At 36.1% G+C, this 14,934-nt stretch overlaps 2 protein-coding genes across 2 annotated transcripts; both read right to left on the reverse strand.

Annotated features, from left to right (window-relative positions):
- Positions 1 to 222: 222 nt before the first annotated feature.
- LOC131034693 (subtilisin-like protease SBT1.5) lies at positions 223 to 1,260 on the reverse strand. The gene has a single exon (XM_057966262.2). It carries the CDS (start codon positions 1,258 to 1,260, stop codon positions 223 to 225), a length of 1,038 nt encoding a protein of 345 aa, XP_057822245.2.
- Positions 1,261 to 10,643: 9,383 nt separating this feature from the next.
- On the reverse strand, positions 10,644 to 13,136 carry LOC131034692 (subtilisin-like protease SBT1.4). Its single transcript, XM_057966261.2, has one exon. The coding sequence runs from the start codon at positions 13,094 to 13,096 to the stop codon at positions 10,835 to 10,837; it is 2,262 nt and encodes a 753-aa protein (XP_057822244.1). The 5' UTR covers positions 13,097 to 13,136; the 3' UTR covers positions 10,644 to 10,834.
- Positions 13,137 to 14,934: the final 1,798 nt, after the last annotated feature.

Here is a 14,934-nt window from a genome sequence, read left to right on the forward strand (position 1 = left end):
TTTCATCAACATAGAAAATGATGGATAGTTGAGATTGTCGGCTTCCAACCTGGAGTTGGGATAGGAAACTGACTCCTTTGTAAGAAGAGAAATATGTTGTTCTTTGTAGTTGAGAGAGCAGAGGAAGGTGATGTAATCTTGAGGCACCATGTCGTAGACAAGCCCCGGGTCTACCGCAGCATTTGGATCCACATGACCCACGCCCAATGCAAAGGGATCCACTTATTTAATTGTATTTGAATCCTTGATGGGCTGATCTGCATTATTAGTCACGTAGGGTGACGTCATGAGCACAGACTTGATAGCAGCAGGGCTCCATGTAGGGTGTATGGCTTTTATTAGTGTTGCTATGCCGCTGACGTGAGGGCACGACATGGAAGTTCCAGAAAGGATGTTGTAGGGAAACTCTCCGGCGTATGCTTCCAATATGTTCAAACCCGGTGAAATCATATCTAGCCTGAGAATTTGCCGATACGCTTCACTAGGCCCCCTCGAAGAAAAGGAAGCCACAATGGGAGCAGTTGTTTCCTTTCGCACAACCATTAATCCTTTGAGATTCATGGTAGCGGTTGCATTATTCCCAGTGCGTTTGATGTAATCTTTGATTTTTTCTCTAGTCGTCAAACTCACGCTAATAGCCGATAGAATATTTGGATTTGTAATGCACTGCTCTGACCCATAACGCTCATCATTTGCACCAATCTTTCCTGCACCCCCTTCTCTAGCCACTTCTTTATAGGACATTATCTGATCACCAACCATGATTTTGTCCTTAACCAACTTGGGATCAAGGCTGCCAGGGACACAATAGCTTGTGCTGGTGTTGGTGGATACGTAGACCAATGGCAAAGACCATTGCAAGGTTGTATCATCTAGTCGACTGTACGTGGAAGTGCCTCTGTACATCTCTTGGTTACCCAAAACAACAGATGCAGGGAAATCTCTATTGATGTTGCTTGCACCCACAGTAGTAATGTAGGGTGCAACGTTACCAAGACTAGACGGATAAGGCTCATCGTTTCCTACCAAGGCAGAGAAAAAAACACCCTTTTCGATGGCCCTAAATGCTGCAATAGCTCTGTTATCGTCGGTAAATGGCGTTTCTGGTGAGCCAATTGAGATAGAAATGATTTCGATGCTGTCGGCAAAGGTTTGTTCCATGGCAACAATGGTTTGTTCCATGGCAGCAACGGTGCCCGTGTCATAGCAACCATCTTCCCAACAGGCTTTGTAGATGGCCAACCTGGCCTGAGGGGCCATCCCTCTAGCCGCCCCATTGGCAAAGCCAAAGTAACTGATCCAGAAACTGCGGCACCAGCCACGGTTGAAGTTATATGGGTGCCATGTCCTGATACCTCAGGCAGAAAATAACAATCTGGAATCTCTGTTAGCAGATAGAAAAAAGAATGAAAAGAATGGCAATCTGAATATAATTTGTATTCCCACAAAAACTGTTACAACAAAATAAAATAAACAAACAGATATAAGAGGAGGCAAAAATAGTTGTAAACTGTTATACAAAACTGCTAGAATGGAAAAAACCTAATTGAATAAATTAATGAAAAATTAATCTAAATAAAACTAAACCCTTGATGAGATATTAACATCCCCCCCTTAATCTGAAGGGGTTAAGCCGAGCATTTCTCTAAACTTCTCAAACTTTTCTCTGCCCAAAGCCTTGGTAAGAATATCTACTGGTTGATCTGTAGTGGGGCAATATTTAAGGTATATGCTGTCATATTTCACATAATGCCAAATCAAATGAAACTTTGTATTGATGTGCTTGGTGCGATCATGAAATACTGGATTTTTTGCCATTTTTATAGCAGATTGATTGTCAATGAAGAGTGGAGTTGACAAAATCTGTGGTGTCTGCAAGTCTTCAAGAATTCTTCAAAGCCATAAGATTTCTCGAGTTGCTTCAAAGGCGGCCATATATTCAGCTTCAGAAGAAGAGGCAGCTTGAATAGATTGCTTTTTAGATCTCCAAGAGATGAGAGCAGATCCAAGATACATTAAATACCCGGATGCAGATTTTCCATCTATGGAATCACCTGCATAATCAAAATCGAAATAGACAACCAAAGAAAATTTGTTGTTCTTGGAGTATTTGAGCCCATAGTGTTGAGTACATTGCGAATAGCGAAGAATGTGTTTGGCAGCTAACCAATGAGTTTCTCTAGGTTGTTGCATAAACCTTGAAAGAACTCCAATAGCAAAAGAAATATCCGGATGGACAGTTGTAGCATAAATCAAACTACCAACAAGTTTCCTGTAGATAGTCACATCAACCAATGCTAAGGGTCATCTGAAGAGAGCTTAAGATTTTTCTCCATAGGAGTAATAAGGGGCTTACAATCAGCCATGCCAAACTTCTGCAAAATTTTACCAATATATTTTTGTTGGGTGATAAAAGTAAAATGAGGTGTTTGAGTTACCTCAATACCCAAATAGTAATGAAGATGGCCCAAATCAGTCATATCAAAACCTTGCTTCAGTTGTTCTTTCATGTTTTGAATATTATTTTCATCGGGACCAGTGATAAATAAATCATCCACATAAACAACAAGATAAGAAATAATGTTATCATGTTTTTTAACAAAAAGTGTGGCATCATCAAATTCAAAATGCTGAAAATTCAACTTTAAGAGATACTCGATAAGTTTTTCATGCCAAGTTCGTGGAGCTTGTTTCAAACCATATAATGATTTGACAAGCTTGCATACCTGATGTTCTTTTCTATTGACTGCATACCCATCTGGTTGAGTCATATAAACTGATTATTTGAGATCACCATTTAAGAATTCTATTTTAACATCCATTTGGTGAATTTTCCACCCATATTGAGCCGCAAGGGCCAACAAAGCACGAATAGTGGTCCATTTTGCTGTAGGTGCAAAGGTTTCATCATAATCTATGCCCTCCTTCTGAGCATAACCTTTGGCAACAAGTCGGGCTTTGTGTTTGTCAAGTGTACCATCTGTTTTATATTTATTCTTGAAAATCCACTTGCAGTCAATAGGTTTACAACCAAGTGGAGGATCAACCAACTCCCATTTGCCATTTTTCAAAAGTGCATCATACTCATCTTGCATAGCTTTCCTCCATAGTGTAATATTTTTGGCTTCGTTATAGGATGATGGTTCAGAGTCAATTATAAGATTGAGTTCACCAATGGTCTCCAAGTTATCAGCACTATTGGTTTGAGCTTGGAGCCTTTCTTTGTAAGAGCTTCTTGTACCTATTTTACCTATTTCATCAGGTCTTAAATCTTTCAATGTTTGTTGGACTTGTTTTGCCCACTTATGAGAAGACTTTGGTTGCACAAAAGATGTGACTATTTCATTACTAGATGTTGCATTAGTGGTTAATGGTTCAGAGAGTTCAAGCTCATCATGATGGGTTTCTTCTTGGTCATTTATTGATGGAGCAACATGAGTTAGATTACCTGGAGATATAGATTCTATATGTGGAATCTCTCAAGAGTTTTCTATTCAAGGAGAAAAATTTGTAATTGTATCAAGTTGTTTGAATTTACATTCATAATTTTCATCAACGTTGGAGGTTTCAACAAATACAACATCACATGGAATAAAGAAAGTTTTGTTGACTTCATCATACGACCTATATGCTTTGGAATATTTTGAATAACCAAGAAAAATACACTTAATAGTGTGATGTTGCAACTTACTTCTTTTGTCCTTGGGAATTAAAGCATAGAAAGTGGAACCAAAAATGCAAAGATGTCGAATAGAAGGAGGATATCCAAACCACACTTCATATGGAATAGATTGGTGTAATGCAGATGATGGAGATCTATTATGAAGATAAACTACAGCTTTTGCTGGGGTCAAAAATGTAATTTGATTCCTTTAAAATATAACATTGCATGAACCATATTCATGATAGTTCTATTCATTTGTTCAACAACACCATTTTGTTGAGGAGTACCTAGAACAGTAAGATGATGTTGGATCCCATTTTGATGTAGATAGTCCTAAAAAACTAGAGAAGTAAATTCTCCACCATTATCTGTTCGAAGAGTACTAATTTGAGTTTGAGCTTGTTTTTTAATCATAACACGAAATCTTTTAAAAATTTCAAAAGCTTCTGAGTTTTGCTACAAGAAATAAATCCAAGTCATGCGACTATAATCATTAATAAACAACATGAAATACTTAGATCCTCCCACGAAATTTAGTGGTAAAGGCCCACATAAATGAGAATAAATAAGCTGCAATTTTCTTTGTGCTCTCCAAGTGGAGGGAGGGAAAAAATTTCTATGTTGCTTGGCAAGAATACATGCTTCACATTTTTCAGTTGTTTTAGGCAAAACAGGTAAGCCATCAACACCATTCTTTTGCAGGATATGAATGTTATCATAACCAATATGCCCAATTCTTGCATGCCATAAAAGAATAGGAGATAGACTACCTTATTCAGTAAGATATGTAAAAATTTTAGAAAAATAATAAATGCCATTTAGTTTTAATAATCTTCCATCCTCACATCCAGTGAATTCAACTTGATTATTTGATTGTTTTCTAGCAATAACTTGCCCATATTTTAACAGAATAGAGTAGCCTTGTTGTTGAATCAATACTAGTGATAACAAATTACGTTACAATTGAGGAATAAACAATACATCATGAAGCACAAAGTCTGGAAGATTAGGCAACTTAAATCGAATAGTTCCTTTTCCAATAGGTTTGAGACTTGATTTATCAACTAAATAAATTGGACCACATGCACTTTCTTAAAATTCATCAAAGTAATCACGTCGGAATGTCATATGTTGTGTGGCTCCAGTATCTAAGATCCAAGAATCATCCCATGAGGATTAGATGCAAAGTCAGAAATAGAAAGCACATATTGATCACCATCACTATCACAAGCAAATTGGACTGCTCCTGGAATTTTATCATCTGAATGTTTATCATCATTATAAACTTTTTCTTTATCATTTTGCTTAAAAATATTTTCTTTAAAACTTTCTATCTTATCCCATGACAACTTGCATTCATGTGCTTCATGACTTCCTTTTCTACCACATCTTTTACAATATAAATGTTGCCTATCATTTTGATTTTCATTTTTCCTCCATTGATCTCTACCTTTGCCTCTATCATTATAGCCTCCTCTTGAAGAGCCTCTTATTTAGAGGTTTTTCTTGGTGAGCAAAACAAACATTTTCATTAGTATTATCTATTTTTCTTCCAAAAGCTTTTTCACATTCAGCCAACTTTTCAACCAATAAATCAAAAGTAATGGTTTTCAATTGGTTACTTGCTTGAAGGGACTCTACATAAGTAGAATGTGTTGGAAGGAGTGCCTTAATAAAAGCAGTGAGATAAATATCATCTTTCCCACCAATAACATTAACGTCTTGTTTTATGGCTCTAATTTCAGAAGCCAAACTCATAACATTGCCATTTTTTAATTCAAGATTGAACAATTTTAATTGTAATTGAATAAATTTTAATTCTGAATGAGAATCAAATAATTTTTTTAACTTGTCAAGGGCTTCCCAAACAAATTCGCATCCTTGTATATGACGATATACATCTCCATTAACTGAAGCTCTTATCAAAGCCAAGGCTTTTCAATTTTTATAATTCCAAATTCTTTTTCTTTAACATCTGTTGGTTCTGTAGGTTGGGTATCTCCATCACATATTTTATACCATAAATCATTAAAAATTAATGTAGTTTCCACTTTTCTATGCCATTCCAACCAAGTATCTTTTCTAGTTAATATTTCCCCAATCAATGAAACAATAGACTGCATTGTAAATTGAAAATAAATGTATATAGAATTTGCACAGTTTGCAAATTTATAGGATTGCTCAAAATCTCTTGCCCAACTTTACCAAATATAACAAGATATAAAATTCTTGTAAAAATAAATAAATTGATTTCACCTAATCAATTTTTGTTTCCGTATTTTGATTACGTAGAAAGCTACAATCTTCAGATGCTTCACATAAAAATATACTACAAACTCCAAAGCTCTGATACCACTGATAGCCCAGGCAGAAAATAACAATTTGGAATCTCTGTTAGCAGATAGAAAAAAGAATGGAAACAATGACAATTTGAATATAAAAACCTAATAAAATAAACTAATAAAAAATTAATCTAAATAAAACTAAACCCCCGATCAGATATTAACAATGCCCATCGTTGTCTCTGGGAGATTTGTATTCCAAAGTTTCGTTAATCGGACTCGGGTTCTCCGATTCGTAGCCTTTCGAGAGGTATCTAGCTCGAATGATTTTTCCATTGCAGTTGGAGGAATCAAAGCCCCTCCCACTTTCGCACGCGCCTTTCCATCCAGTGGGAGCTGCGGGTCCCAAACCTTCATCTTTGAAGCTTTTGCTTTCAGGCCATATTCCCGTAGGATCATGCCCACTATGATATCTTTGCCATATGTAGAGTAGCGCGACCACAATCCAGAGGAGGAGGAGAGACCAAGAAACTCTGGTGTGCGCGTGGTGGAAATTTTATTGAGGGAGGAGGGGATGACATCCAAGCAGCCGTCCATAACCTCCATGGCCTGGGCCTCTGCCTTGCTCAGCCGCGCAGCAAAGTCGTGCAAGAGAGTATCATATGTATATAATATCTCATTCACACTCGGATCCGACAGCACGACCTGGTCAAGCACTGAAGCACACCAGTGGTGGTGCGAAGTGAAGTGTTGGGGTTTCATGGATTTTAGGACATGAACAATGTAAGCCTTTCTTCCATCTTCACTTTCAGCGGTACCCAAAAGGGCAGAGAGAGAAAGCAGTGTGAATACGAAGGTGACAAGACAAGCCTTCGCCATTCTTTTAGAAGAATAGTATAAGAGAAATATCTTTTATATGGATGAATGTAAACGAGACAGCGTTTTATAGGAACTGATGGCTGCGACATAACCGTGTGGAAAAACCATAGTTGCTTTTGAACTTTCTATCATATTTCTGGATAAAGGAAGCTACATGCGAGTGTGGGTACCTGGATATACCTTGATTTAAAGCACCATTGGACATTGTTGTTTGATTGAAAATAATATTAAGGGTTATTCTTAAACCACGTAAACTTTCTATATTTTTTTAATAATAGTAAGCAGTATTGACTATTTGATATTTATAGTGAATAGTAAAAAGATTAAATAAATGACAAGCAAAAATTCTCTTGTACAAATAAAAATTTTAATTAGAGAAAGATTAAAGAAAATAAGGAAGGAAAATATTTTCTTTATTTTTAATATTTTAAATATATAAAAAAAGTTAATGTTGAATTAATATTAACATTTAATATAGTAGTAAATTTATTTCATGATATAATGGTGAAATTATCAATGTCATTTTTCATTTAGTTTTCTACCCACCTTTATGAAAATATCTTTATGAAATAATATATGGAGTGTAATATTCATATGCTATGTTTGTCTTGAGGTTCATTTCTTATCTATTTTCATTAATGTTCATACATTCGTTATCTAGAAATCACCTTATCTCTATGGATCACTTTTTAGTGGCTTATGTTTAAGCCATTTCAATTTAAGGAGATTTAGAATGATACCTAAAGTCCACAACATTAAATTTTAATTGAAACTTTCTTACCATTTTATTATCACTATTATCAGTCAATCTAACATACATTTAGCATGATAGGTTGTTATGTAATGACATTTAAGAAATTTATTTTTTGCATAACACCTATTAGAGGGAATCCAAGAAAAAGGAGGATAATTAAACCATAATTTAATTGTAAAAGGTTATAAAGAAATGAGATCTATATGGGTGTTAAACAATGAGTCTACTTTTTACCTCATAAGTGGATACATTTTTATTGATAATAAAAATCGTCATAGTTCAAACATAAATTTCAAGAATTTACACATAGAACATTAATATTGGAAATATCAAATGTAGGATTTAATTTCTAGTTTTCAAATATATAATTTATTCTAATAATCAAACAATAAAAGTTAGTTTTATATAAGATTTATGAAAGTATCATTAAAAAACCATATGTTGAAGGCGAAAATATGCATGCATATAATAAAAAAGAAAACTAGTAAATATTTATTTATTTTTTTGTAAAGAAGTTCTGTAGGAAGATTAATATGACACAAATATTTGGTCAAGATATTTTTCAATAATTACATAACAAATATATATTTTTCATTAGTTCATTTCAAAGATTAAAATGTTTCTCTTAAACTTTTGGTATACAACCAACATAAAAAAGTATCATATAGTGAATGATTTATATATTCATAAGCTATTTTTGTCCAAAAAGATGTGAAAATATCAAGCGCAACTCGCAATTGTGAAGACAACTCTTCACAAGGCCAATTTGTGGTTAATGCAATATTTATAAACTCCACTTAAATCTTGAATACACATTATAATCATATTATGACACTAAAGTACCACAAATAAAACAGAGAGTTCTAATACTACACAAGTGAGTACTTGTAAAGATTGACCAAGATATAATAGGTCATGAATTATCCTTCCAAGCCAAGAACATAAATGCAAAGTATGCACCAAATATAAGAAATGATCTAAACGAAAATGAAGTACTTAATGGGGTCCATTAAATAAAATTTATCAAATTAGTTACGAAAGGGCCATGAAATGAAGTAAAAGAAAAATACCAAATTATAAGATTTGAGAGAAATAAAATGGGTAAAAGATAACTAAAGTTTAGATCTAAAATTTAAGATATTTAAGGTTGCATTCACATTTGTGGAATTGATTGTACATGATTTTGAGAGAAAACCAACTTTAATCTCATGATTCTTCGAACATGTACAAGTAGTTGCAATTGTGTGTTCTTTCAAAATTTATGATCAAAATACCAAACAACTATCTTTTTGGCTATACAAACAAAACTATGATAAATTTGATATAGAATTAAATGTCTAAAACTAAATACATAAATAGACATAATAAATAATAGTCATATATAAGAATATAAATAAATATGAATTAAATAAAAATAAAAATATATAAATTAAAAAACAAAAAGTAAAAAGAATCCCAATTTCTATAAAATTAAATTATTATTTAATATATAATTTTAATATATATTATTTTATATAAAGTGGAAGAGAACTAGTAGCCATTATAGTTCCAATAAACTGTTCACTCCTTATGCACACAACCCACCAATTACTAACTTTAAAGAAACTAAATAAATGATAACTAAAAGTTTTTTTAATAAATTTAGCATGTATCAATAGCTAGTCAGGTTTTAGCATTTTTGGACCATAATTGGTCCATTTGTGCACAACTAATGAGACATTTGTGTGTCCCTATTGGACCATTTGTGCATAAGTATTGACAATTTTAAGTGCACGATTGTTGGGACATCTTTTAGTAGGTATCAGGGGACTCTTTGAAATGTGTATGTTTTTTACCGTTGTGCTCATAATGAATCCCACACTTTGTCATTACTACCTAGAAACAAAAACAAAAACTATAAGCTGTTAAGTCGCATATGAAAACAACCCCCAAAAATCATTGAAATCCAACATATTGTTTAAAATTTGTTAGTGGTACACTTCTCCTATATAACTTTATTTTTAATATATAAGATTACATATTTATTTGTGACTTGTTATTTTCATTAATATATTTATAAAAAAATTAATAATTGTGACGTGATTCTAGAATAAGACATGGGATCTAACATTATTGCCCCACTTCCACTTTAATGACTTCTCGCAAAATGTGGAAAATCAGAGAAAAAATTACGTCAGCGTGTCTTTTCACGTGAGATTTTTGATTCCTTGGATAAAGTTACGTGGATAGCATTGGTGAATGGATAAAAAGAAAAGGGAATATTTTACGTTATTGTTTAATGAGCAAGTTTACTCACTATAGTGTCTCGTTTTTATGTAGTTTTTCTGGATGAAATAGTTTATATAAGACTGAAGGCTTAGGTCGACGTTTAAATGATTGAAACTTCATCAATATCATTTGACATCCGTAAACTGTGGAGGAAAAAGTAATTTGGAAGGCATAAAGCCCAATTCTGTGCTTTAGAACAAGTATGGACACAGAATAACATAAGAGAAATTTACTCGATTTTGACGTTGCGAGTTCCTTGGTAGACATGCATGTAAAACTGTTGAATAATAATTAAAGCACACAAATTGAAAAGCTTCAAGAAAATGTGGTCTCATGAAACGGCATTGATTGTAGGGTATGACAAAAATATTTTGTTGAAAGAACATAAGAAATTTTCAAATAAAATATGATTGGAGAATAGTCAGATTAAAATTTTAATCTATACCAGCATTCTTCTTGCGTCGGCCAATGTGTGCATTTAGAAACAGTGAATGGTCATCCATCAAAGAATAGAGGAATTCTAGCAGATGTAGATGTTGTGGCTAACCTTAAAGTCATTGCATGTAACATGGAAAACAATGAGCAAGCACAAGAACTCTTGGATAATACGCTAAAAGAAAAGAGCTTAAGGAAAGTAAAGTTTTTTACGTTAAACTTAAACCTCTGACCTAAACAATAATGTGGAAAGTCTTATACGAAATAGAAAAAAATTCGAATGCTTGCAAATTAAATACAGGAATAGAAAAAAAATCAACTGAGAATTAGGCAATGTGATGTTCTAATTAAAGATGATAAATGGTAATATCAAATTTAAATGGGAAGGTGCACATACATATAAATATACTTATGAAAATGATTAATATATATAGTCAAGTCATCCCACAACATATGCGAAGGGCTCTTTCTGAGCTAAATTTGTAAGATGTACTTAACGTTACATTCTTAATATTATAAATTATATATAATGATACGATGAGACAGTCACTGTCAAGCTTCATTGCTAACGGCAACTGGGCTTCGGACAATCTGTGATCCTCCGTGAGTACATTTCCACATTATCTCTCCAAACGCAGCTGTGTCAGTGCTAGAAGCGACTGTGCCTTCGACTTTTACGCTATAGCTGGCAGTTTCCAAGGGCTTTCCGAACTTTAACGTTTGAGGTTCCACGCTTATAGTGATGCCAGCAGGGTTCTTTACACTCACTTGGTACACTGCATCAGACCCTGTACCTACATATGTCACTGTTCTCCTCTTTACCTGAACTGAATTGCTCCCTGATTTCATCACAACGGAAAATGATGGATAGTTGAGATCGTCGGCTTCCAAACTGGAGTTAGGACAGGAAACTGACTCCTTTGTAAGAAGAGAAAGCTGTTGTTCTGTGTAGTTGAGAGAGCAGAGGAAGGTGATGTAATCTTGAGGCACCATGTCGTAGACAAGCCCCGGGTCTACCGCAGCATTTGGATCCACGTGACCCGCACCCAACGCAAAGGGATCGGCTTCTTTCATTGTATTTGAAATCTTGATGGGCTGCTCTGAATTGTCAGTCAAGTAGGATGAGGTCATGAGCGCAGACTTGATAGCGGCAGGGCTCCATGTAGGGTGTATGGCTTTTATCAGCGCTGCTATGCCGCTGACGTGAGGGCACGACATGGAAGTTCCTGAAAGGATGCTGTAGGGAAACTCTCCGGCGTATGCTGCCAATATGTTCAAACCCGGTGCAGTCATATCCGGCTTGAGAACTTGCGGATACGCTTCACTAGGCCCCCTCGAAGAAAAGGAAGCCACAATGGGAGCAGTTGTTTCTTTTCCCACAACCGTCAATCCTTTGAGATTCATGGTAGCGGTTGCGTTATTCCCGGTGCTTTTGATGTAATCTTTGATTTTTTCTCCAGTCGTCAAACTCACGCTAATAGCCGGCAGAATATTTGGATTTGTAATGCGCTGCTGTGACCCATAACGTTCATCGTTTGCACCAATCATTCCTGCACCTCCTGCTCTCGCCACTTCTCTGAAGGAGGATATTTGATTACAGACCACAATTTTGCCCTTAACCAAATTGGGATCAAGGCTGCCAGGGACACAATAACTTGTGCTGTCGTTGGTGGATACGTAGACCAATGGCAGAGGCTGTTGCAAGGTTGCATCATCTAGTCGGCTGTAGGTGGAAGTGCCTTTGTACATCTCTTGGCTGCCCAAAACAACAGATGCAGGAAAATCTCTATCGATGCTGCTCGCACCCACAGTAGTAATCCAGGGCGAAACGTTACCAAGAGTGGAAGCATAAGGTCCAGCGTTTCCTGCCGCGGCAGAAACAAAAACACCCTTTTCGATGGCCCCAAACGCTGCAATAGCTCTGTTATCACTGTAAAATGCCCTATCTCGTGACCCAATTGAAATAGAAATGACGTCCACGCCATCAGCAATGGCCTGTTCCATGGCAGCAACGGTGTCCGTGTCATAGCAACCATCTTCCCAACAGGCTTTGTAGATGGCCAGCCTGGCTTGAGGGGCCATTCCTCTGGCCGTCCCGTTGGCAAAGCCAAAGTAACTGATCCCGGAAACTGCAGCACCAGCAACGGTCGAGGCTGTATGGGTGCCATGCCCATTGTTGTCTCTCGGAGATTTGTACTCCAAAGTCTCGTTAATCGGAAACGGGTTCTGCGCTTCGTAGCCTTTGGAGAAGTATCGAGCTCCAATGATTTTTCCATTGCAGTTGGAGGAATCGAAGCCCCGCCCGTTTTCACAAGTGCCTTTCCATCTAGCCGGAGCGGCCCCAAGGCCTTCATCTTTGAAGCTTTTGCTTTCAGGCCATATTCCTGTGTCGATCATGCCCACTATGATATCTTTGCCATATGTATAGTGCGACCACAATCCAGAGGAGGAGGAGAGACCCAGGAACTCTGGTGTGTGCGTGGTGGCAATTTTATTGAGGGAAGAGGGAATGACAGCCAAGCACCCGTCTGTAGACTCCATTGCCTGGGCCTCTGCCTTGCTCAGCCGCGCAGCAAAGCCGTGCAAGAGAGTGTCATATGTATATAACATCTGATTTGCACTCGGCTCTGACTGCACGACCTGGTCAAGCATTGAAGCATACCAGTGCTGGTGCGAAGTGAAGTGTTGGGGTTTCATGGACTTGAGGATATGAACAATGTAAGCCTCTCTTCCATCTTCACTCTCAGCAGTGCCCAAAATGGCAGAGAGAGAAAGCAATGTGAATACGAATATGACAAGACAAGCCTTCGCCATTCTTAGAGTAGAAAAATATAAGAGAAATTTTCATGTGTGGATGAATGAAACCCAGAGAGCGTTTAATAGGGAGTAGTGGAGGCAGCTATGACTTGACTACTATTGCAAACCAATCTGTCGGAAAATCGAAGTTGGAATCCTATTCCTCTGTGGGTCCCTGGCCTGCATCCAGCTTTATCTAAAGCGAGACTGCATATTCTTCTTGCACGTGATTGACAAAAATAAAGTTCGATGTGATTGGCTCGATAATTATTTACAACTTTTTCCTAGAGATTGATGTGTAATATATGTTACTATTTCTTCTATAATTCATTGAATATAAACTTTAATTATTTAATTAATTATGTGATTTTATTCTTTTATTAATATTTTATTATTTAATTAATAAAATCACTATTCGCCCACATCCCATGTAGAACCTAAATCACTTAATCATATTTATTTTAATGTCCGCTTTAGATAAATAAATTTAAATATTCTTTTACTTAAGTTCCCCATCCTCATCTAAAAAAATAAACAAATGTCCTATTTATTTAATTGTTTATTTTACTCACTTTTCATTATGTGGATTACAATATATTAACCCCTTAACCATCCTCTGGCACATTCAAAATTCTAATTGGATCCCCTCCAATCCTCTACATTGTCCAAGTTGTAGAAAGGCATGGACTCTTTGGACATAAGACATGGGCCTTAATACATGTGGTACCATGACACATTGCTCAAAGAACTTGCCCATGTCTAAAGGTTCTCCAGAGTACCCAAGTCCATCTTGTCCATTCAATCTTCCCGAGGATAATCTCCATGGGCTTGATTTTATCCTCAATCCCTCTCCCTCCATCTTCTACCACAACAACCATTCCATGGTGCAAAAAGGGTTAATATGATGAGATTTTTATGTTTTCATCATATTTTATTAACTCGTGCTTAATCATGAGTGTTTATTTTATTTGGATAGAATAGGTTAATATTAATTTAGCTCATTTTATATGTTCAAAATTACATGCACACATCTTTGGAAACTTTCTTGAGGACTCATGTCCCTTTTCTAATAATTTTCTAGTGGTAACAATGATTTTTTCATTCTTGTAGGTTATACTTTGGCATATCAATGAGTTGCTTGTTAAATTTATTTCATTTTGATTGCATTGTTTTGCTTTGTGTTGAGGAGAAAACCTATCGTTCCATGGTGAAAAGAAAGAGTATCTCGGGTTGTTCTAGTAGGGTGTGGCACTCTTAGGAAGGGGTATGAGTACCCATGGTATTTCTATGTGGTATGAGTACTACCATTCTATTACGTGAATGTTACTTGAAGGGAATGAGTAGCAATTACCACAATTCTATTATGTGAATGTTAATTGAAGGGGCATGGGTTCCCACGATTTTTCATGTGGTATGAGCACCACCATACTATTAAGTGGAACTCCAATTGTTTTATGCTTACACTTTGAGATGGGGATTGGGAGATACAAGGGAAATTTGATGTGTAATTTTAATTATATTCCTCAGAAGGTGTCTCATACACCCTTTGGAATGTGAGAGACATACTCTCCTTTTGTGGGCATGATATGTTGAACCTGTTGTAAAGTGGAAAATTGGATCCTAGTGACTCCCCACCTAGGGGAGAGAAAGGAAGCCACTAGGATGATTTACACTTGGGAAGAACTTTACATTCAAAAGAGGGGCTTGAATCCGCTAGATCCAAATCCAAGGGAAACAAGGATGTGAATTTTGAGTGGATTGCAACTGGTTGAAGTGCAATTTACCCTCTTTTGTAAATGAGAAAGTTGACTTGTTGACTATGTGGACAAGAGAGAGGAAATGAGTGAAATGAGGTG

This window comes from Cryptomeria japonica, chromosome 5 (assembly GCF_030272615.1).
Source record: "Cryptomeria japonica chromosome 5, Sugi_1.0, whole genome shotgun sequence".
Taxonomy (NCBI): Eukaryota; Viridiplantae; Streptophyta; class Pinopsida; order Cupressales; family Cupressaceae; genus Cryptomeria; species Cryptomeria japonica.